Below are 24,196 nucleotides of genomic sequence, written 5' to 3'. Positions count from 1 at the left end.
TCTTTTATAGTTTCTTTGTACTCTGTTGCTTGAGGAGATGTTTGTCCAGGTGCAAGCGCTCCAGTAAAGGGTCCCAGGTCCCAGCCTGTCTCAAAATCCAATATGCAAAAGAGTCATTAATATCACATTCACCTAATTTGTAGTTATTTGTATCTCTGAGTATTTGTAGATATCCGTAAGTAAACTGTTCCAAAATATTTTTTTAATGTAGTTTATTAGTCATAATCACTTTCTTGATGCAGCCTGAACTCATTCTTTCTTATTTTGTCTCCACTAATGACTGAAAGTAAGCTTTTCTCCAGACTGATTGGGGTAGCTTGTGTCTATATGAAGACAGTTATCAAAGGACACACTGTGCTTCTAAGTTAAAGAAAATGCTCTCCATTTGTTCTCTTTACAGATCATTTGACAAAGGAGCCAGTGGAAGACACAGACCCTAGCACTATATCCCTTAATATGGTAGGTTACAACTTTTACATTAATGGTGATGACTCCTGTTTTTCCTTTTTCCCCTTTATTATTTCTTTATATTTTTTATTACTTAGTACTTACACGAAATTTGAAACCCTAAAATAAGGTTTTCCAAGATAAATTTCTTTTTCATGATATTTCTCTGTGACATAATAAACTTGGGGTTTCTCCAGGTTAAAAATGGTGTTAGACTGTGTTCTCATTTTGCACATATCAGAAGTGGTCTTCTTAGGTTACATGAGGTCTTTATCTGCTTGTCTACTTTTAATACTATCTATTTTTAATTACCAGTTCTTCAGAAATCAAAATATCTAACTTGAGATTGAAAGAAAAAATAGGACAACCTTAAAGTAAAGGCGGGCTGCCCATGTGTCAGATGGGCATACAGTGTTGATTTACCTCTGTTACCACTTTTTTTTCTTTTAATTTTTAAAATTTATTTTTGGCTGTGTTGGGTCTTTGTTGCTTCGCGTGGGGTTTCTCTACTTGTGGCGAGCGGGGGCTACTCTTTGTTGCGGTGCGCGGGCTTCTCGTTGTGGTGGCTTCTCTTGTTGCAGAGCACGGGCTCTAGGCACACGGGCTTCAGTAGTTGTGGCACGTAGGCTCAGTAGTTGTGGCTCACGGGCCCTAGAGCGCAGGCTCAGTAGTTGTGGCGCATGGGCTTAGTTGCTTCGCGGCATGTGGGATCCTCCCGGACCAGGGCTCAAACCCTTGTCCCCTGCATTGGCAGGCAGATTCTCAACCACTGCGCCACCAGGGAATTCCCTCTTCTGGCTTCTGATGGTCGTCGGCAGTTCTTGGTGTCCCCTGGCTTGTAGCTGCTTCACTCCGTTCTCTCCCTTTGGTGGCACGTGGCCGTCTTCTCCCTGTGTGTCTGTGTCTTGTTATCTCTTCTCCTCTTACAAGGACGTCTGTCCTGTTGGATTAAGGGCGTACCCTACACCAGTATGACCTCACCTTAAGTAATTCTATCTACAGTGACCCTGTTTCCAATGAGGTCGCAGTCTGAGGTACTAGGGGTTAGGACTTCGAGGTATTTTTGGAGGGGACACATTTCAACTCTAACATTCCTTCCAGGATTGAATACATGGTCCTTGACATGGCAGATGAGGTCCTCCGTGACCGTGTCTCAGCATCCCCCTGATGAGCCAGTTGTGTGTAGCTGTTTGCTGCTCCTCAAGTGCCCCACGCCCTCCCCCCGTCCTGGGATACCCAGAGTGCTGGTCCCTCCCTGCTTCCTCACATACTGAACTCCTGTGCATCGTGCCACGCAGCTCAAGTGTTATCTGGGAAGGCTTCTCGGCCTTGGGGCCTTCGGGTGCTGCCTTATCCATAGTCCCTACTTTTTATCGCATTGTGTGGGAATTACTTGCTTGCCTGACTTCCTGCGAGGCTGTGCCGACCGTCTTCCCATATGCAGAGTGGGGCACGAAGCAGGCAGCTGTGTTAAATGAGCCAAGCTTCCCGCGATCCTAGAACGGCACCCTTCCTAAATCCCTTCACCTCCTTTCCAGGGTCTTCCATGGAAACTGGCTCCATTATTTCGTGTCCAACCCTGTCTTCCTTTTCTACCTTCAGCATGCATCTCTCCTACAGGCTGGCCCGTCTTCCAACCACCTGGCCTTGCTCCTCCATGCCCACCATCTGCAATCACCATGCTCCTTTCTCTCGGTCATCTGAGTCCTGGGCGTTCTCTAGGCCCATCTCAACTGTCAGTCTCTCCAGGAAACCTGCGCTTGTTCGTTCATGTAGTGTGAACAGAGTCAAAATCTGGGGATGCAAAGATCATGGTCCCTTCTCTTGAAACACTCACGGTCTGTCTGAGGAAATAGACAAATACTTTGAAAAGAGCCTGATAAGCAGTATAGTACAGATGTGTTTTCCGTGCTCTGGGGAGCAGAGTATGGAGAAGGATTTAATCTGGGGGAAAAGTATTTGATTTTTAAGTTCTCTGTGATTGATGATTGAGTGATTGATTGATTTCTTTTTTCACTCAGGATTGTGGTTTATTACAGCAAAAGTATTCAGATTAAAGTCAGCCAAAGGAAGTGGGGCATAGGACAGGGCCCAGGAGAGTTGCAAGCATGGAGCTTTCAGCTGCCCTCTGTCAGTGACGTTGTGTGTACAGTGTTTACTTGTCTCAGTAACGATGTGTGATGATACACACAGAGTATTGACAACCAGGGAAGCTCACCCCGCCCTTGGGGTCCAGAGTGTTATTGGGGCTCAGTCATGTAGACACGCTAGACCACCAGTGTGTCTGACCTTAGACTCCAGCCCCTTCAAAGGTTGAACTGATACCGTAAAGATGATTGATTGATTTCTTTTGTGGAAAGGGGTTGGAGGCTTCTAGAAGGTTCTGAAACTTTACTGCCTAGCTCCAAAGAAACTCCAAGGAAAGGCGTTTAAAACAGAATCCCTGGTTCCACATTTGTTTCTTTTCCTCCTCTGTCCAAGGAAGATAGCGATGAGACTTACAGGAGAGTTGGGAGGTACAGCTTTTTTTTTTTTTTAAGGCTGGAGGACTGTGGACCCAAAGACCCAGATGCAGATGATGGTGGGAACTGAGCCTGGGTCAGAGGACAGGCTAGGGAGATTGGGTGCATTCCCACTCCTCTCATGGAAGTCTTTAGAAAATGACTACATTGTATAATCTGCAGTAGAAGCTTCCAGAAGCTTAGATACCTGCGTATTTGTCAGTACCAACAAAGAAATAATGTGATTGTAAGAGCATTTGCTATTTTGAATTCCCTGCAACAGTACTGCCCTCAACTAAAGCATTGGGGAATTGTGCATAATTGTGCATAATGGGTAACTAACTCGTAGATCTTCGTGCAATTAATGGGATAGTTACCTTTTGACTCCTGTCCTAGTCAACCCGTGACAGAGCTCTCCAGTTGTGAGTACTGCCCAGAACACATGCGTATTGGCCCCAATGAATGTCACAGAAATGGTGAGAAGAGATGGGCCTGTCCCCATAATTCACTAACAGAAATGTCCCTCAATTTTGAGCTGCAGGAAATAGAAGAGCACTGCAGAAAAGAGAGGAAGTGTGGGTTAGTGGTCAGAGCTGAAGGCTTCTTCTGTTTCATGTTCCAACATTAACTTCTCATCCACCTTGGTTTCATTTCTATAAAATTGAGAGTGAAAACAAACAATGGGTCAGGCGTACTGATAAATCCAAGGCTAAAAACTTGCAAGGATTTAAATTAAAATCATGACTTTCCCAAGACAAAGCTTTCTCTTCACTTTGATCTTATAACTGACTACGGTGTTTAAAAGTAACACTCCTCTTTTGTTGGTTTCTACAGTCAGACAAATATCCCATTCAAGACACGGGACTCCCTAAAGGTATGTACAGTTAATGTAACAATTTAAACTTGTGATTACTTTCATATCTTGAACAAAGCACTAGTCAAAGTAATTTTTCATTTTTTTAAATTGTAAAACAGAAACATACTGATAATTTAGTGCATGATTTGACTTTCTCTGGTATGAATTTTCTTATTAAAAGGTAGAAATTATTTTATAGCAAATTATACATCAAATTCCTATGGTGTTTTTAACATGCATAAAATGAAGAAAGCCAGGACTGTGGGTTGCAAGTGTCAGAAATGTAGCTCAAAGTAGTTTAAAATGAGGGGGGGGGGACTTGGTGGCTTAGAGTCTCTGGGTGCTGCTAAATCCAAGCATTTAAATGATGTCTCAGGCTCAGTCCCCCACTCCCCCCCCATGGCTCTGTCTTCTATGTTGGCTCCATCCTCGAGCAGGCTTTCCCCACGTGGTGAGAAAGATAGTCTCTGACACCTCCAGCTTTACGTGGTGCAGCTAAAGATGCCGGGGCAAGAGGGAGCCTTTTCCCCAGCACACATGGCACAATTTTAGGGGCACATCGTGAAAGGAGCAGTTTGGTCATGTGGCCATCGCTGTATCAGTTGCTGTCGTCAGAGGATGGAGGGGTGACCAGGTCTGAGCCTCGAGGTTGGAGGGCATGAAGTCAGTTCTACTCAAACCACAGGAAAGAGGGTTCTGTTACCAGACAAGGGGCAAGGGATGCTGTCAAGCCCCAAAGCAAAAAGAGCTTGCTTTTATGATCCACAGGCTAATGTGTCAGGCGTGGTGCAGACCATAAAGGCCTGAGCCTTTCCTAATTTCCCCTGGGGCAGCCTGCAAGGCTGTATCCAGTATGGAGGCCGAGCTGCCGCTTATCACACTGGAGCGTTCACCTTGTGCTCTGCTGACCGGCCAGAGAGGAGGGGTGGGGAACAATCAGATCTGAGCAGCTTCAGAGATGGCAGGGGCCCCCCGGCTTCCTGGAGAGGAAGGACTTCCCAGCACAGCCTGCTGTGGGGTTCCCCAGCAGCCCCTGTGGTGATGGGTATTACAGGGTTACTGGGCTGCGGGGTTGGGAGCTCCCTGGCAGGGCCCACCTGTGGTTAAGTCTGTAGTTCTGCCAGGTCCCCCTCCCTCATTCTCTACTCACCAGACTCTTCTTCCTGCTCCCTGAAATGACATCATTAGAGTTTCTTTCCTTTTGCCTCCTGTGCACGTCCCAGGAACGGCAGTGGTGTAGGGAAACGAGGCTGAAGGCCAGGTTTGAGCCCAAATCCTGGCTGTACTAGGGGAGGCTTCTCCCAAGCACACTTTGCCCTTTCCCCTCTCCATGAATGACTTCTCAGTGTCCTGAATTCCCCAAGCTGTGAGTGCTTAGTTCAGCAAGAAAGTGGAAGGTGCAAGCCAGGCCACCAGGACGAATCGGAGGCCGTCTTGGGCCGTGTTCCTTGGATTTTTAGGGTGCAGTGAAGAATTACCTGGGGAGCTAGTTTAAAATGCAGATTCTGGGCCCCGCTACTCCAAAATCATGATGTGGTGGGTCTGGGGTCAGGCCCAGAAACCTGTGTTTTTAATGCAAACCTGAGTGGGTGGGACACAGACCTCCCTTTGAGAGCCTGCCTAAGAAGCTTCAAGAATGTGGCATGCCACATGTAGGAGACATGTAGGAGAGACCCGAGCTGCAGCCAGACCGCCAGCTCTGAGAGGACTCAGCAGGTGACCTCATGGCTCAGGGTCCCAGTGTCCAGTCTGCAGTGCAGAGAGGACAGTATTACACCGACCTCCCAGGGGGCTTGTGAGAATTCAACAAAACGAGCCTGGAACAGCACCTGACTCCCAACGAGCATCCGACAGGGGTGGAGGGAAATCTGGTAAAAGAATCGTGAGCAGTCAGGGTAGAGGACTGTTGAAAGCTTTCATAGCGGAGAGGCAAGAGTGGAACCACCGTTTTAGGTAGACTTGGCTGCAGCAACTATCCGAAGACCTTTTCTATCACTCTTGAACATGATTTCCTGTTTTAAGAGAAAAAGATTGTTGCTTAGCAGCCTGATAATACAGTAACTGTACCGTTGGGTTTCTCCTAGAATTTGAGTTTTACAAAACCTTAATTAAAATGGTGGTGAGTTGACAAGTAACTCCAGATCTTTCCTCTGTCCTTATTCATGAGGGGGGGCGGCGAAGTGTTATTAAGCACATAATTTCTTATCTCCAAGAAATACATCGTCTTCTATGTAATATCCAACATTTGCATTTAATAACAATTTAACGTCTGCAGTATTTTTTTCAAACATACCATAATGGAGCCGATATCATCGTTAAGTGCTTATGGTAATTTTCTCATTGAAGTTGTTTTTAGGGAAACAAAGCCCATATATAATTAGTGAAGAGACTAATTTACAGCTTAAAAGTACATGTAGGGCTTCCCTGGTAGCACAGTGGTTAAGAATCCACCTGCCAGTGCAGGGGACACGGGTTCAAGCCCTGGTCCGGGAAGATCCCACATGCCGCGGAGCAGCTAAGCCCGTGCGCCACAACTACTGAGCCTGCGCTCTAGAGCCCATGAGCCACAACTACTGAGCCTGTGCTCCACAACTACTGAAGCCGTCGTGCCTAGAGCCCGTGCTCCGCAACAAGAGAAGCCACCACAATGAGAAGCCCGTGCACCGCAACGAAGAGTAGCCCCCGCTCGCCGCAACTAGAGAAAGCCCATGCGCAGCAACGAAGACCCATCGCAGCCAAAAATAAAAATAAATAAATAAATTTATTTTTTAAAAAAGTAAATGTAATCTAATTATATTAAGAACAATTCAGACTCTGACACAAGTGAATTCTAGGGGGGCTACTATATTTAATAGAGGAGTCGTTTGTAATTAACTTGAACCATTTCCATATGATTGAAAAAGTCCTCAAAATGTATTTTCTTAAGAAAATTAGCATGTTTCACAAAATCTTCATTATAATTCTAGTATATTCCTGCTTTTCCCCTGGACAGTACAACATAGTCCCTTAACACGGTCCACACTAGAGTGGTTCTGAATAATGTGCTTTTACCATAAATCAACTGTGGGAATCTAGTGTGATTTCAATGATCAGCACGTTTTTGAGGTGAAACGTGTTATTATACCTGTTTTCTTGTCGGGAACAAATGTGTAGCTTCTGCCTCCCCTGATTTAGAGATTTCGGGAGGTTCATTCTGTCAGGCTTCTGTTATGATAGGTGCTCTGTGAGAATCTGTAGGCACCAAACTTAGGACTAATTTAAGATTGGGGTTTATTTTATATCACAGAATTCCTGTATCTCGTAGAAACTGCTGGCTTGAAGGTTCTGAAGGGAATGTGACTCTTCATATTTTGAGAGAAAAGTGTCTTTGGAAAAAGAATTCTGATTTTTGAGGCACTATTCCTAGTGAGGGGAAATTGCACATAACTACATCATAAAGCAATCAAGATTTTATCATCTTCATCTTCTCTGGCATTACTGCCCTTCCATTGTCCAAAAAAATTAAATAGCGGATATAAAGTTAAAGAGAAGTAGACTGATTTTATTGTTAATTATTTTGAGAAATTTGAACTTAAGCATGGATGATATTTGCAATAATTCGTTAACTAAATGGAGAAGTAGTAGTTCAGTTTGAAAAGGGAGAAAATAAACAAGTACTCAGGAGATCACCAAAATAATTCCTACGTAAAAATGTCTGCCTGAAAACTAGCAGGCCAATGTGTTGTATTTTAGACGATTTCTCATCTTGCCGATTGACTGACAGTATCTTGCTAATAGGTTTCCTTGTTGTAACATGAAACTAAAAACCCCTCCTTTCCGCACGATTTACCATGACCTGGTCCTGCTCATTCCACAAGTTCACTGCCTTCCACCCAGCCATGACGCTGACAGTCTCCTGTTTTAGCAAACCAACCCCTCCCCCAATTACGACACACATACAAAGGTGGCCATTCTGAGAAAGTGTTTTCTTTTATGGAGGGTAGAGGGGTGGGAGAGGGGTACAACCACAGGAGTGCTTGGGGGACCATGTAAGAAAAGTTGCTTTTTAATTTCAAGCTAACATTGCGTTGGGAAATAAAAAGCCCCACTTGTCCAAAAATGCTGGGTTAACAATTATGACACCGGCCATTGTGAGAATTAGTATGACTGAAGTCACATGTCTGTTACTTTTTGCTGTGAAAAATTAGTGTGCATCCGAATTCTGTGGGGTGCTTGTTAGGTGTCAGATTTCTGAGGTCCCTGAGATTCCAATTCAGAAGGTCTGGAGTGGAGCCCAGGAATCTGCATTGTTAACAGGCAGCCCAGGTGACTCTGGTGCAAGAGAGCTGGGACTGTCTTGAGAAACAGAAGGCTAGGTAAGATCTCTACTGCTCCAGCTTAAAAAGATACCATATGGAATCTTAATAAAAGACCGTGCTTTTAGTTTAAATTTTGCAGATAATAATGTTAAGGAAAAAATGACCTTTAGTTAGAATTGTGTAGGCAGCAATAAATATAGCCCCTTATATGAATAAATCTATCAGCCCAGCCTATAATAGGTCAAAGAATGTTAAGGAATGTAAAAATAAATAGATGAATTAATCAATCTGTCACTCAGCCCTAACTTTTGAACCTTGAATTAAATGATTCTCTATTAAGGGCTTTACTAACTCTAAAATTTTACATGCCACTAAACATTTCTTTCATAACATAATATATTACTGGCGATTTTCAAGGTTAGAGTGCGATGTTGAATTCTGTGGTTAAAGATTAAAATCTGATGGAACAAAATCAGTTTTTAATGCATTTGTACAATCTTCACCACAAGTTGGGAACTGTGAAGTTAACACATATGTAAGACAACCTAAGGGTGGAATTTCCTTCCTACCAGTTAATTCCGAAAGGTGTTAGACATTTCACATGCCTATCATGTTCCTTTGACTTTCACTGGCAATCCCCACTTTAACCATAGAACTGAAGTGGTTTCGGTTTGCTTTTAGGAGGGTGAGCTATCAAGACAAGTATAATCCCACTCTGCTCTCTGAGAGATTTAGTAAACTGTCAAACAGTGAACACCATGGAATCTGTTGTAAGGTTATCAGAGGGGAACGTGTTTGGACTACCTCCTGTTCACCCTGTTGATGAGGGAGGGATCCTGCCCTGGGGTTATGGGGATGGCCACACACAGGACACCTGACACTGGGCAGATGAGATTGACAGTAGCTTGTGAGTCACGGATATTCACAGCCTGGGGAGGGAGGACGCTGCACGCCATGCAGGGTCGCATGGGGGTTGCACTTGGGAACAGAGTGAACAACCAGGGGCTGTGGGTGACAAGCGCTGTCCTGTCAAGAGGGTGTGTGACCCCTGGTTCCCAGGGAAGGATGTGATGACTTGTCTGAATAATTCAGTCGTCTGGCAGGGAACTGAAACCCACTGCTCAGGGATAAGCAGGGACTGTGTCTGGTCCCCTTGAAAAGGAGCGTTGTTTAGCTGGCGGTCTTATCCACAGGAGCAGAGCAGGGAGGGGGACTTGCAGCTGGGCCATTCGAGGTCCTCCTGGTTTTACCAGATGTAAACAGCACATAATACTGAGTCTTAATTTTAGGCCTTACAACCACAGAGTATGTGCTTTCTTGATCAAGCTTGCATCTTTTTTTTTTTTTTTAATCCCTAGCAGAGGAGTGTGATCCAATTAGTTTGAACTGCCCAACAAATTCTGATGTGCAACACCAGGTAAGAATAATTTCAGTTATATTTTTACCCTTAAGTACATGCTAATCCAACTAGAATTTATTTAGGAATTGTCTTCTAGAGCTTTAAAAATAAAGAAAGAACAGGATTTTTAGATAATAAGTTTGGAAATGATCTTTAAGCATCCCAGTAATGTAGCATATCTATACAGCTTCTGTTACTTTTAGTAACTGGGGTAGCTTTAATCCATTTTTTGGAAATAAATATTTATCCATATGCCAAAAACCATCAGTGTTACTGCGGTAGAAAGGAGAGTTGCTTTCTTTCGTGTGTAGTTGGTATGCTGTGGATAGGAACTTTTTTTAAAAGCCTCAACAAAACTGGGTAGTTTAAAAACATTTTTGTAATGTTTTATAAAACTTTTACTTTGTTCAGATATCAGATGTCAAATTTTAACATATTATTATGTTTAACATATTATTTTAATTGTCGTTTTCCAAAATACATCTATTGTTTTCTGATTATAAAAGACTGTTTGTTATTTTAAACTTCAGATACAACAAAAATGTACCAAAAGGTTGAGAATCGCTTGTGAACATTCCATTGTTCACCTTTTGAGGTACATCCTTCCAGAAGCTTCCTTGGGTCACCGTGTGCTTCAGTTACTACTTGTACTTTCCAGCCCATCTCTGTTCACTCACTCAAAGCTCATTAGCAAAACTGCACAATACCTCACATCTGTTAAACTATAGTTAGAACATTAAATGTCTCAAAAAGGATGTCTTGCCTCAAGATAGACCGGTTGGGTCCTGCTCTCTTTATAATATTGATACCAAGTTAATTTTTAGCAAGACAAATTTGAAGCTTTGTTTAGTCTTGCTTTTAAAACATCAGTCAGTAATAAATCATTAATAGTGATATTCTTGGACAATCAAATCATTTTTGTAGTGAAGCAGAGTTATACAATAGTTGATAAAACAAGCAATTTTAATCATAAACACGGTTCTCTTGAAAATTGTCAATGGTGCTACTTTTAACTTTGATTTGGGGGTCTTCAGTCGCCCACTGAGAATATTATTTTCTTATTTATTAATCCTGATACTCAGCATTTTTCTTGGAATTACAGTCTAATGATTGACTTTGACATTGACTGAATTTGAACTATTTTAGTGAACCTAAAGTATAAATTTTTCCCTTCTTGCAATCCTTAATTTGTTTAATAAAGTTTTGCTCCCCACATTTTTTGCAATACGATAACAGACTCCTTTGAAGATACAAGAATGTTACGTTGTTTGTTTAGTTTTAGGGATTTTCCAAAATCATTTAAGATTAGGTACAGAATATGCATTAGGACACTGTTCAGTATTTTTTCTAATTTCAGTGTTATAGTTCTGGCTTTATCAAGTGGACTGTCTTTAAAGATGAAAAAAGATTTATCAACTAAAAAAAGCGGGAAAAACCTATTTGAGATTTTAATTTAAGTTCTGTTTTAAAACAGGGTGTCTTACATTCCTATAAAAAGTAGCACTGTACCTACCTACTGCAGTTGGTTATTTCTTTGCATAATCTATAGGATTTGTTCTAACTGCTAGATATCCAGAAAGAGTCTTTGAAACCAACTTGGCAGTTAGAACAAAGAAAACTCACTAGGGGAGAAATGTTTAAAAAAAACAAAAACAAAAACATCCGCAGGCTTCATTTTCTATAGCTCAGACATTAAAAGCAAGTTGAAAATACATTCTTTAGAATATTAACATATGCTGTTTCATTGATTTTTATAATTTAAAAACTAAAATCCACTTCACTTAAGACAATTTTAGACACCTTTTTTGAATGATGCCACGGAAAAACATTGTGGTATCCTGGCATCAAAATGGAAATCTGACATGTCATAAAATTTCATAAAGGACCCTTTACTTTTAGTGATTTAAAATCAATACCCCATCTATTAGAACTATCCTACTTCTACAGTTTGTTACAGCTGGTACTCGTCGAGCATATGCTCTGAGACCGGGTATTCTTGGACATGAAATATACCAAGGGAGTTGGGGGAGGAGACCAGACCCCAGGCAGAGCTTCCAGACCTGGAGAAGCAGTGTACACAGCATTAGATTCTAAATGTGGATATGGTTCAGCTGTTTAAAGTTTTTTCATGGTTCTTTGTTTTAAAAATATTTATTTATTTATATATTTATTTGGTTGCTCTGGGTCTTAGTTGTGGCAGGTGGGCTCCTTAGTTGCGGCTCGTGGGTTCCTTAGTTGTGGCATGCGAATTCCTAGTTGCAGCATGCATGTGGGGTCCAGTTCCCTAACCAGGGATCGAACCCGGGCCCCCTGCATTGGGAGTGAAGAGTCTCATTCACCCTCATGGTTCTTTATGTTATAGAAAATGTTTCCCAGAACCTTTGTCAAACAATAAAATTTCAACTACTTTAACTACAGGCACACATGTATGGCAAATGATAGTTAAGCAAAATTTATTCCAGTTTGTAGCCAAGAATCCATGCCAAGTGGAAACCGAGGTAATAAGAAAAACAGTAAATATTAGGATGCTAAGTTGGAATTAGAAGTTATGAAAAAAATGACATTTTCTTCTGTTTATGCTGTTTTTTTTGTTTTACCAAACTGTAATTTTTTTTAAGGCTTAAAAACCACATTAAATTATTGGTATGATATGGTATTATTAGTGTGATACTAATTTATGGTGTTGGTAATAAGGGAAACCGGTGTAGGGTGTGCAGGAATGCTCTATACTATCTTCTCAAATTTTCTGTAAATCTAAAACTATTTTGAAGTATACATATATTTTAAAAACCACACTAAATGGAATTTAGAATCTAGAAAAACAAAAAAAACTCATCCAAAATCCCACCACTCTAATACTCTATTTTTGTCATATTGATGTATTTATTCCCTTATACATTTTTTTCATAAGGATAATTATTAAAACTGTTTGCAGACAATTTTATATCTTGCTTTTGTTATATAATATTATCTCACAAACATTTCGTCCAGTTTGCTACATGGCCTTACCATCCGTCTGAATGGCTGCATGATACTGTCACCTCTGATATTTACTGATAACAGAAATAGATTCGAGGATGTGTGTCTGAGGGCAGGATGAGAGCACTCCTGGTAGAAGGAATGCTGTAAGCAAAGGCTCTGAGAAGAGTCAGGGACAAATACTTTGCCTGGAGCTGAAGTATTGGGAGATTGTAGGCAGTGAGGCTGGAAGATCTGTTGGATCCGGGGTCCCAGAGCCTTGAATGCCAGACAGAGGCAGAAGGAAGGTATTGGTGGTTTTAAGGGATGGTCCCATGACCGCATCTGGGACCCTGGGAGACTGGAGAGAAGATGAGACCAGGTCTTAGGCCTGTGGTTGGGAGAGGGATGCTACCGACAATATCAATAGAGAATTCAGGAGGACGATAAGATTTGTGTGTTTTTAGGATTAAGAGTTGTTTGTTTGTTTGTGGGCTGTGGAAAAAGGAGATAATGGTCTATAGAGTTTGGGGTATGTGAGATGTGTGATAGGAAGGGCTGCATTGGGGGTTGGTTTAGGATTCCTGCATCAGGAGGTTACACTTGAAGCCCAAGGGGAGGATGGGACTGTCGATGAGAGAGTCCTTGTGGAAAAGCAGAGAGGAGAGCCCAGGATGGAGCCTTGAGGGACAATCTGGAGGCCAGAGGAAGAAAAGGAGCTCAGAGGCAGACAGAGGAGTGGCCAGAGAAGAACGCTGTCAGTGGTCGAGGCATCTGTACTTTCCTTTGCAGCACTTTCCCAGTTTATAGTTACATGTTTGCTGATGGCTTCATTGTCTCTCCCCACGAGGGCAGGGACTGCTGTGTTTTTTGGCTTGTAAGTGTATCCTCCATCCTTAGCACGCAGTAAAGTCTCAATAAATACATGTTGAATAAGGAGAGAAAAAGGCCAGGATTGGGCATTGCTTCACGTGCCAAGGAAAGGGCTGTCAACATCATCCTGTGGTCAAGGGCGAGGCCTACAAAGACACCTTTGGATTTATCCTTTCAGATGTTACTGGGACCTTTCAGGAAGGAGCTCGATCATAGGGACAAAAACATAATTGCAAAAGGCTGAAGGAGTGAGTGGGTGATAAGAAAGTTTATGTAGTTCTGTCAAATTCATTAAGGTAGCAAGGAAAAAATAGTAAACTTTTATTTGAAGGTGTTGGAAGATACAGGAAAAGCTTCTTTTTTTTTTAAGGTTGGGAAACAACAGATTTTAAAGGATAAGTTATCACCAGGAGTGGAGAGATTAAAAATTAAGAGGGAGAAGAAAGAGAAGTGGAATAATTAATGGGATTTGTTTTCCCTGTGGAAGGTAGAGAGGATTAATTTTCTTAGCAACTGTTTATTGATAACATCCTTAGCAATATCTTGTGGAGAAGACACAGCACATTGATTTCCCTCAAGGAATTTGTAATCTGGAAGGTGAGATATATGTGCCCCTATGTTAGATAAATAAAGTTATCAAAGGTACAGAGAGATGAGTTAGCATTTTAAAAGTAAGAACCTCAACTCTTTTTCAGAGGCAAGACTAGAAGAAGGGTTGGATGGGGAAAGATAGAAACTTCTTTTTTAGATGTAAAGGCAAGAAGTTGAGTTAGTTGATGGCAAATTTGAATTGTGCCTTGAATGATGACATTTGGATGGGGCAGGAAGGGAAGAAATCCATCGAAGTGGGATTGACTTTACACACTACTATATTTAAAATAGATAATCAACAAGGACCTACTGTATAGTGCAGGGAGCTCTGCTCAGGATTCTGTAATAACCTAAATGGGAAAAGAATTTGAAAAAGAACAGATACATATATATGTATAACTGAATCACTTTGCTGTACACCTGAAACTAACACAACACTGTTAATCAACTATACTTCAATATAAAAAAAATTTTTAAATAAATAAATAAAAAGAAATCCAGCCAAGATATTAGGGGACTAAAGAGTTTGTTCTGTTCATACAGCAGGGAGGCCATAGGCCTTCGTGAACTAGGTGGTGGTATGACAGTGTTTGGTAATTTGGAAATAGACTGCAAGCGAATAGATGATGACCCATCCATCCATCCATCCATCCATCCATCCATCCATCCATCCATCCACCCATCCATCCATCCATCCATCCACCCATCCATCCATCCATCCATCCACCCATCCATCCATCCATCCACCCATCCATCCATCCATCCATCCATCCATCCAGTATTTGAGTCCAAGAATGTCTCACCACTACTCTCCTAGGTGCTGGGGGGACATTGATGCACACTTAGAGCTTTCAGTGAAATTGGGCGTTTTTAAATCTCCGGCAAGGAAAGCTGAGTCGGAATGTTTAAGCTAAGAGACCTCTCCCTTCGGTTCTCAGAGAGTCTCAGCACAGAAACAGAGGGAAAAGACATTTACTGAGCTCATTCAACAGGTAAGCAAGCTTCTTCGATCAGAGAAAGGCTTGTTTCTCCCACCCCCGGCATACCTGTACCCCAACAGCCAACGTTTTCTCTAACTGCCACTGAGGGAGGTGCTGCTCTAGAGGAATCTTGAGGGCCACGTTGGAAGTACAGGCTTCATCTTCCAGGCCCTGGGAAATGATGGGATAAAAACAGAGTCTTAGAAAGGTTATCCTTGTAGTGGCTCGTCAAGGGGATGGGTAGGAAGAAAGACTGAGGCCAGGAGACCCCAAGTGGCTGTTATAGGAAGCTCATCCCAGGGGCCCCGGTGCAGCTGTGGAAGGAAGAATGAAGAGCGGGGATTGTAATTCCAAGACGTTAGTGTTCACTCGCTGTGACTGCTGTAACGAAGCACCACACAGAGGGTGCCTTAAGCAGCAGAAATGCATTGTTTCACAGCGTGGAGCCTGTGAGTCTGAAAACGAGGTGTGGGCAGGGTTGGTTCCTCCCGAGGGCCGTGAGGGAAAGATCTGTGCCGTGTTTCTCTCCTGGGTGTGTAGACGGCCGTCTGCTCCCTGTGTCTCTTCACATCATCTTCTCTCTGTGTGTGCCTGTCTCTGTGCAAATTTCCCCTTTTTCTAAGGACACCAGTCATATTGGTTTAGCGCCCACCCTCGTGGCCTCATTTAACTTGATCACCTTTGTAAAGAGCCTCTCTCCAAATAACAGTCTCACTCTGAGGTACTGGGGGTTTGGACTCCAATGTGTGTCTTTGGAGGGACACCATTCAACCCCTAATGATGCCTGGAAAAAAAAGAAAAAGAAGAACCAAGTAATAACAACACATTTTGAGGGAGAGATGTCAGGGATTCAGTGTCTGACAGGACTTGGGACTGAAGAGAAGGGAGGGTTGGAGATCTGCTTCAGAGAGTTCCAGCTGGTGACCAGGTGCATAGTGGGGCCACTGTCGAAAAATAAGAAAATGGCTTATCTGGGCAGTGGGGAAAAAGTGAGTTCATCTTTTTTTAAGATGAACCCAACAAGTGGTGGTCTTGAGGCCCCCTTCACTTGGCTTGGGGGGTGGAGCCGAGAGCTGCCCCTTCCTCCTTACAGACAGAGGAAGGAAAGCAGCCCCCGCTCTCACTTCTTCCACTGAGTCCTTCACAGAAATCTCTTCCTCTTCTACAAGCTGAGGGTGGGGCTCATACCACTATTCTTGGCCCTTCTCAGCTGGTCCTTTGGGGTTTACCTGGCACCTCTCCATGGGGTGTATGCATACCATTGTCCTCAGCTTGGGACCCCAATTAAAACTCTTAAGACAGTGGGAAAACATCCCATCCCCTATCCTGTTATATTCTATGCCATAGCGTTACTTGAGTTTCCCAATTATGGGACTTTGAGATTCTTTCAAGTGTTTTACTGTTCTCAATACTGCTATGGTGGATGTCCAAGTGTCAGTCCCCACCATATAAGGCTATATATTTCCTTAGACTACATTTACATCTCTATTTACAGGCTAGACCTAATAGGCCACACTGACAGTTTGTTCTTCCACTAAGCAAGCTGTAAAGACTCAAAGTCAATTCCTAGTCATAAATACGACCAGATTTTTAAAAACATGTTGTCTTATCTATCGAAAGCCTGTCAACAGCTAATTGATGTCTTCGAAATTAAACAAGCCTTTTAAAGTTCCACGTTATATTACCCAGAGTAAATGGCGGGCAGGGGACATACATCCAGTTTTAAACCACAGAAACTCCAAGCATGCTGGTCCGTTGATAGTATTATACAAAGCATAACATGATAGCCAAGACAGAAAAGTGTCTTTAACAACTGATGCTAAAGTAGCAGCCCAAGAGATTAATTTTGTATCTTATTTATTCACCGAAGAAACAGAAGTCTTTTATTTCCAAGGACACATATTTTGTATCTCAGCCAGGACTCTCCCCTGTAGCCTTGGCCCTTCACATACCGTCTGGGCTCTCACCTTCCTCCCAGCTCTCCCGCACACCCTCTGTTCCGACAGAGGCTGGAGCCCTGTCTATATTATACCTTATCTCCTGAGTTTGGTGCCTCCTGGTACTAAATCAGAGGGGAGGCTTGGCATTGCTAATCCTGACCATTTAGAAAGTGGGTTTGGGCCCAGATGCCCAAATTGACAACTTGGCATCTTTAGAGCTGAAGGGGACTATAGAAATCATGTTGTCTCACAGAGGGGACCTGAGCCAGTGGTTGAGTGGCTGAGTTGGGACCTGGGGCCTTGTCCATCATCCCTCCACCCCCATCCACCCCCTCATGCCTAGCATTTCTGAATCGGTAGCACTTGGTGTTACCAGTTGCTGCTGGGCCTCTTGCCTGGCCTAAATCTAGGGAGACAGGCTTTTCCACAGTTCTCAGTGCTGTCAGTCTGACAGACTAGCACTAGGGTAAACACTACTGGAACAAAATTGGTAAATGGAGGGGTTGCTCTTGTCTTTAAAGTGGACTGAGAGGTGGGTGGCAAAATCCCGTCCAGCAGCCTCATTGCCTTGGCAGAGACCATCTGCAAACCCGAAGCAGTTACGTGTGTTTTAATAACAGGGAATGGACCCCACCAGCACTCGCCGTAGATGGTATCTTCTGTGAGTCAGCCCCTACCTGCCCTTCTGGATATGCAGCAATCCTTTCAAGCTCCAACAAGATCTGTTTGATAGATTGGCGAGTCCTTTCGTTTGTTCTCTAAGGGAAAATCAGATTGTTCTGCTTTTAGGAAATACTTGGTCATTCCTTACTTCGCCCCTGATGTGAAGTTTAGAGATGGGGAACCAGATAAAACTAGAGAACTTTGCCCAGAACCTGCACTTGGTATTTTTAAGGGTTTTTTTTTTGTTATTGACATATTTTCTCCTAGTTATTAATCAGATTTTCCTCCTTCTTTGTATGTTTATTAATTTTTTATTGGATGGCAAACGTTGTGAATTTTACATTATTGATCTGGATTTTATGAAGTTCCTTTATTTTATTTTATTTATTTTTTGGCCGTGCCATGCGGCTTGCAGGGTCTTAGCTCCCTGACCAGGGATCGAACCCGGGCCCCCTGCAGTGGAAGTGCATTAGGACCGTCAGGGAATTTCCTTACACTTGGCATTTTTAACTCTGGTGAGAGGGACTCCCTTTAGCCTTGCAGTCACCATCTCCCAGTCCAAACAGGCTGCACTTTCTTTAAACAGGCTGTCAGAAGGTTGGTTCTTGAGACAGAGCTGTCTGGGCATTTAGAGGAGGGAGAAGGAATTTCGAGGGGTTGGTTTTGCTAGAATGGAAACCACCTGTTCGATTCTGTGAATTTCAGTCTCTAATCTCTCTTGCCTTGTGCTCCTTAGTCTCCCTGCTCCCTTTGTGCTTCATTTATCTACCTTCCCATCAGTCTACAGAGTTGACTATCTCTCCTCTAACATGGTGATGGAAGGTGCTACGTTAGAATCAATGAACAGATGCACTAACCATTAGAAAGTGAAACCTATGTGAATAATACCAGGTGAACTTGACTAGGGTCTTTAAGAGCTGTGAATCTTTTCTTTCTGCCTTTTAATACCTTAGACAATTTTGCCTAAAACAGATAATGATCTATCTCCCATTTGGTGTTTAAGTGCCTCAAGTTGTGTCACCTTACTTTTTCTAGCCTACATTTATTTATTCTGGGTTGTATCTTCCAATGACCTGCCTGCCTTCTCACTGTGCTCTGCCATCCATGGAACCATCACATCTTATCCCTGGGGACAGTCCCTCCCACATCGGTGACCTAACCTGGTCTGTTTTCTTGCTTCCTCCCCCTCACTCCCTCTGCCCATAGTTTAGCTGCTAACAGCCTCCACTCATCAGGCATTTTGGTGATGCTCTTGCTGATTCTGGGTGGAACCTGCCTTGCCCAGCCCTAGGTTAGGTGGACCAGGACCACCTCCTTTCTCTGTTTTTGATTCCTGGAGAAAATGATGAAATGCAAACTGCTCTTCCCACTACAAATTCATGCCACCCAACCACAGTCATCATTTCAGGACCTTGAGTCCCTTTTTTCTATAATGAACTTCCCAGAAATGAAATTTTATTTATTTTTTCTTTTTAACATCTTTATTGGAGTATAATTGCTTTACAATGTTGTGTTAGTTTCTGCTGTATAACAAAGTGAATCAGCTATATGTATACATATATCCCCATATCTCCTCCCTCTTGCATCTCCCTCCCACCCTCCTTATCCTACCCCTCTAGGTGGTCGCAAAGCACTAAGCTGATCTCCCTGTGCTATGCGGCTGCTTCCCACTAGCTATTTTACATTTGGTAGTGTATATATGTCCATGCCACTCTCTCACTTCGTCCCAGCTTACCCTTCCCTCTCCACATGTCCTCAAGTCCATTCTCTATGTCTGTGTCTTTATTCCTGTCCTGCCCCTAGGTTCTTCAGAACCTTTTTTTTTTTCTTTTTTTAGCTTCCACATATGTGTGTTAGCATATGGTATTTGTTTTTCTCTTTGACTTACTTCACTCTGTATGACAGACTCTAGGTCCATCCACCTCACTACAAATAACTCAATTTCATTTTTTTTATGGCTGAGTAATATTCCATTGTATATATGTGCCACAACTTCTTTATCCATTCATCTGTCGATGGACACTTAGGTTGCTTCCGTGTGCTGACTATTGTAAATAGTGCTGCAATGAACATTGTGGTACATGACTCTCTTTGAATTATGGTTTTCTTAGGGTATATGCCCAGTAGTGGGATTGCTGGGTCGTATGGTAGTTCTATTTTTAGTTTCTTAAGGAACCTCTGTACTGTTTTCCATAGTGGCTGCACCAATTTACATTCCCACCAACAGTGTAGGAGGGTTCCCTTTTCTCCACACCCTCTCCGGCATTTACTGTTTGTAGATTTTTTGATGATGGCCATTCTGACCGGTGTGAGGTGATACCTCATTGTAGTTCTGATTTGTACTTCTCTAATGATTAGTGATGTTGAGCATCCTTTCATGTGTTTGTTGGCAATCTGTATATCTTCTTTGGAGAAATGTCTGTTTAAGTCTTCTGCCCATTTTCAAATTGGGTTCTTTGTTTGTTTGGGTTTTTTCCAATTAATTAATTTATTTATTTTTGTCTGTTGGGTCTTCGTTGCTGCACATGGGCTTTCTCTAGTTGCAGTGAGCGGCAGCTACTCTTCGTTGTGGTGCATGGGCTTCTCAATGTTGGGGCTTCTCTTGTTGTGGAACAGGGCTCTGGGGTGTGCAGGCTTCAGTAGTTGTGGCGCACGGGCTTAGTTGCTCTGCGGCATGTGGGATCTTCCCGGACCAGGGCTCGAACCTGTGTGTCCTGCATTGGCAGGCGGATTCTTAACCATTGCGCCACCAGGGAAGTCCTGTTTGTTTTTTTGATATTGAGCTGCATGAGGTGCTTGTAGATTTTGGAGATTAATCCTTTGTCAGTTGCTTTATTTGCAAATATTTTCTCCCATTCTGAGGGTTGTCTTTTCACCTTGTTTATGGTTTCCTTTGCTGTGCAAAAGTTTTTAAGTTTCATTAGGTCCCATTTGTTTATTTTTGTTTTTATTTCCATTTCTCTAGGAGGTGGGTCAAAAAGGATCTTGCTGTGATTTATGTCATAGAGTGTTCTGCCTATGTTTTCCTCTAAGAGTTTTATAGTGTCTGGCCTTACATTTAGGTCTTTAATCCATTTTGAGTTTATTTTTGTGTATGGTGTTAGGGATTGTTCTAATTTCATTCTTTTACATGTAGCTGTCCAGTTTTCCCAGCACTACTTATTGAAGAGGCTGTCTTTTCTCCATTGTATATTCTTGCCTCCTTTATCAAAGATAAGGTGACCATGTGTGCGTGGGTTTATCTCTGGGCTTTCTATCCTGTTCCATTGATCTATATTTCTGTTTTTGTGGCAGTACCATACTGTCTTGATTACTGTAGCTTTGTAGTATAGTCTGAAGTCAGGGAGCCTGATTCCTCCAGCTCCGTTTTTCTTTCTAAAGATTGCTTTGGCAATTTGGGGTCTTTTGTGTTTCCACACAAATTGTGAAATTTTTTTTTTTTTTTTTTTTTTTTTTGTGAAATTTTTTGTTCTAGTTCTGTGAAAAATGCCATTGGTAGTTTGATAGGGATTGTGTTGAATCTGTAGATTGCTTTCCAGAAATGAAATTTTAAAAGAAAAATCACAGTACTCTAATTTGATAGAGTCTATTCATGCCTGTGTCTTTGACTTATTTCTACTTTGGGACCAAGTCAAAAGAAAATGTGGTAAGACAGGTACAAGCTAAAGGGCAAAAATGCCTGCTTCCTAGCACTTGGTAGTTATTTCCCTGAGAACAGCATAAAGAGAAGTTTGTTTATTAATCATTAAATTGCACGGGGGGTCCTTTACTTTATCTGCTCTAATTGACCTAACAGCTTCTATTCTCATTATTGTTCAGTGCCCTGTGGACTGTAATGCCTTTGAATTTCACAAGTGGGCTAGAATTTCACTTAAAGTTCCGGTTGGTGTGGGTTTCAGGGTGCAGCTGCCCTTATACACGGTTGAGAGTGTAAATTGATACAACTTTCAGGAAATTATTTGGCAGCCATCTATTACCCATTGATCCAGTGGTCCCACTTTAAGGACTTGATCTCACAGACATCATAGCAGAGTGTGTTTGAAACAGAGGAGAGTTGTGGGTATCTTACATGCACATAGGTAGGAAGTGGTTGAATGAATTTTGGTACTTTGACATGTGTAATACTATTAAGCCATTGAAAAGAGGAGAGACCACTGACCTTAAAAGATACTCAGAATATATTGTTAAACAAATAAACCAAGTTGTAGACTAGTATGGTTTGGGGCTAAACAACATCTCTATATAGGTTGCGAGTGTGGCTGTCAGTAAGGACCGAGGAAGCATGTGCCCCAGGTTGTAACCTCTGGGGAGGGAGCTGGGATGAGAGATTAGGAGAAAAAGATTTTTGTATCTCTTGCTGCTTTTTTGAAAAACAGTATGATTTTGAATACTTGTTATTTTGTGTGTGTGTTTGGTATTTTCTTCAAAGAAAAGTGATGGACTAAATCATCCAGACATTTAGGTGGTATTTTGGCTCAGTAAACTTTTCATATATTGGCCCTTGAAGCCAGGTGGTCTTTCTTCAACTAGCACACAATTATGCAGCACAGGAAAATCAGAGACTGAAATAAAGAGTTCATGAATGCACTTCCTCATCTCGAACCTTCGATTGGTCTGTGCTCCAGCGTCGCTTGTATCCTCCGGCCCAGGATTTGTGAATGACAGAAACATAGGCAGAAACATAGGCCATAATCTCCTGTAAAATACTTTGTGATATTTCTGAACAATAACCAACTATACTTCACCCCCATAGGGAAAACCCCTCCCTCTTTCATCTTTGAAACCATAGCCAAGGTATGAAATTACACCTGAGTGTCCCTGCCTTGAAGTCACAGGAACAGCCACTGCAGTCTTTGACCTGCACTTCAACTCCAAGAGTAGCAGGTCTTCCTTGTAATTGGATAGAAAACTCGTTGAAGAGAAGAAAGAACTAAATGTACACAAACCCACAGGTTTGCTCTCATCCTAGCAAAGCACCATAACATTCATTTCAAATTCCCATTCTTCCAGATTTAATTCTTTCATCCTCAGTGAAACTTGCCCTGTTTCTGAGGTCTCACTCGAGTTCCTGCCCACCTTTGTGCTACCTTGGCACTCGGTCTGTGCCTTTTTCACACGTTATTCCTTGTGGTATCGATGTTTACGTGCGTGTCTTTGTCCCATTACTGGATCGTAACCTTGCAGTATCAGGGGTCTGCATTGTTGCCAACACTGAATAGGTGCTTCATGAATGTATCCTGACTGAAACACATTTCTAAAAGCCAGTTGCTGGAATACAGGCAGACCTTGTTTTATTGCTCTTGGCTTTATTGCGCTTTGCAGATATTGTGTTTTTTACAAATTGGGGCAACCCTGCATCCAGTAAGTCTGTTAGCGCCATTTTTCCAACCACATTTGCTCACTTCGTGTCTCTCAGTCACATTTTGTAATTCTTGCAATATTTCAAACTTTTTCATTATTATCATATGTGTGATGGTGATCTGGGAGCAGTGACCTTTGACGTTACTACTGCAAAAAGATTATGACTCTCTGACGTCTCAGATGATGGTTAGCATTTTTTAGCAGTAAGGTATTTTTAAATTAAGGTATGTAGATTGTTTTCTAGACAGAGTGCAATTGTACACTTAATACTACAGGATGGTGTAAGCATAACTTTTATATGCACTGGGAAACCAAAAAATTCGTGTGACTTGCCTGATTGAGATACTCGCTTTATTGTGGTGGTCTGGAAATAAACCTGCAATATCTCCAGGCTATGCCTGTATACTTTCAAATAAATAGATATGTCCAGTTTTCTATATGTATATTATACTTCAGTAAAAAATAAAAATGAAAGTAAACAGTTACTACAATAGTAATTAATTTGCAGGAAAAGAATTGAGTATAGGGCTTCCCTGGTGGTGCGGTGGTTAAGAATCCACCTGCCAGTGCAGGGGACACGGGTTCGAGCCCTCGTCCGGGAAGATCCCACATGCCGCGGAGCAGCTGAGCCCGTGCACCACAACTACTGAGCCTGCACTCTAGAGCCCGCGAGCCGCAACTACTGAAGCCCATGCACCTAGAGCCCGTGCTCTGCAACAAGAGCGGCCACCGCAATGAGAAGCCTGCGCACTGCAACGAAGAGTAGACCATGCTCGCCGCAACTAAAAGAAAGCCCACGCGCAACAATGAAGCAGCCAAAAAACAAACAAACAAAAAAATATCGAGTATAAATTGCTTAGAAAAACCCTACACTAGACATAGTCTAGTCCTAATGTTTAGAAGTGGATAATCAGTAAACACATTCAGAAGAGTTACACAGATGTTGGGTCTGTCTTGGGAATTCATAGCGTTGAAAGGTGCTTGAGTTGCACTGGCTGAGTGATGGGAGAAGATTTAGAACAGTCTAAATCCATGCTATATAAGCCCTGTTACTCTGGCACACTCAGGCATTTAAAATCTTATTTTGAAAGCCATTTACTAAAATATTTTCATAAAGCAGAGACATTAAGCTTTAGCATTGGTTGTTCTCCCAAAGCAGCTAGTTAAGTAATTCGGTGTTAAGTCATTTGCAAGGGAGGCATTTCTTCTCAGGCTCTTTGTCTGTCGTGTAGGTTGCTGCCACCAGGTGGGCAGTGATAACTTTGGTCTTCATGGTGGTTTCCAACCAGATTTAGGCTACAGTCAAATTAACCAACCTGTTGAGTGCTT

The 24,196-nt window shown here is 42.3% G+C and overlaps 1 protein-coding gene across 3 annotated transcripts in view; it reads left to right on the top strand.

Annotated features, from left to right (window-relative positions):
• Positions 1–24,196, top strand: part of EDARADD (EDAR associated death domain) — a 52,944-nt gene that overhangs the window by 9,952 nt on the left and 18,796 nt on the right. For 2 of the 3 annotated variants that reach the window (XM_036829123.1, XM_036829125.1), the window contains exons 2-4: positions 401–459; positions 3,783–3,822; positions 9,461–9,519. In XM_036829123.1, the coding sequence (XP_036685018.1) occupies positions 401–459; positions 3,783–3,822; positions 9,461–9,519 (158 nt within the window). The remainder of the gene's footprint in view (positions 1–400; positions 460–3,782; positions 3,823–9,460; positions 9,520–24,196) is intronic. The other variant, XM_036829124.1, reaches the window with a different exon arrangement.

Source organism: Balaenoptera musculus, chromosome 16 (genome assembly GCF_009873245.2).
Source record: "Balaenoptera musculus isolate JJ_BM4_2016_0621 chromosome 16, mBalMus1.pri.v3, whole genome shotgun sequence".
Classification (NCBI taxonomy): Eukaryota; Metazoa; Chordata; class Mammalia; order Artiodactyla; family Balaenopteridae; genus Balaenoptera; species Balaenoptera musculus.
The sequence above is the reverse complement of the archived record's forward strand: the minus strand, read 5'-3'. Positions and strand labels throughout refer to the sequence as shown.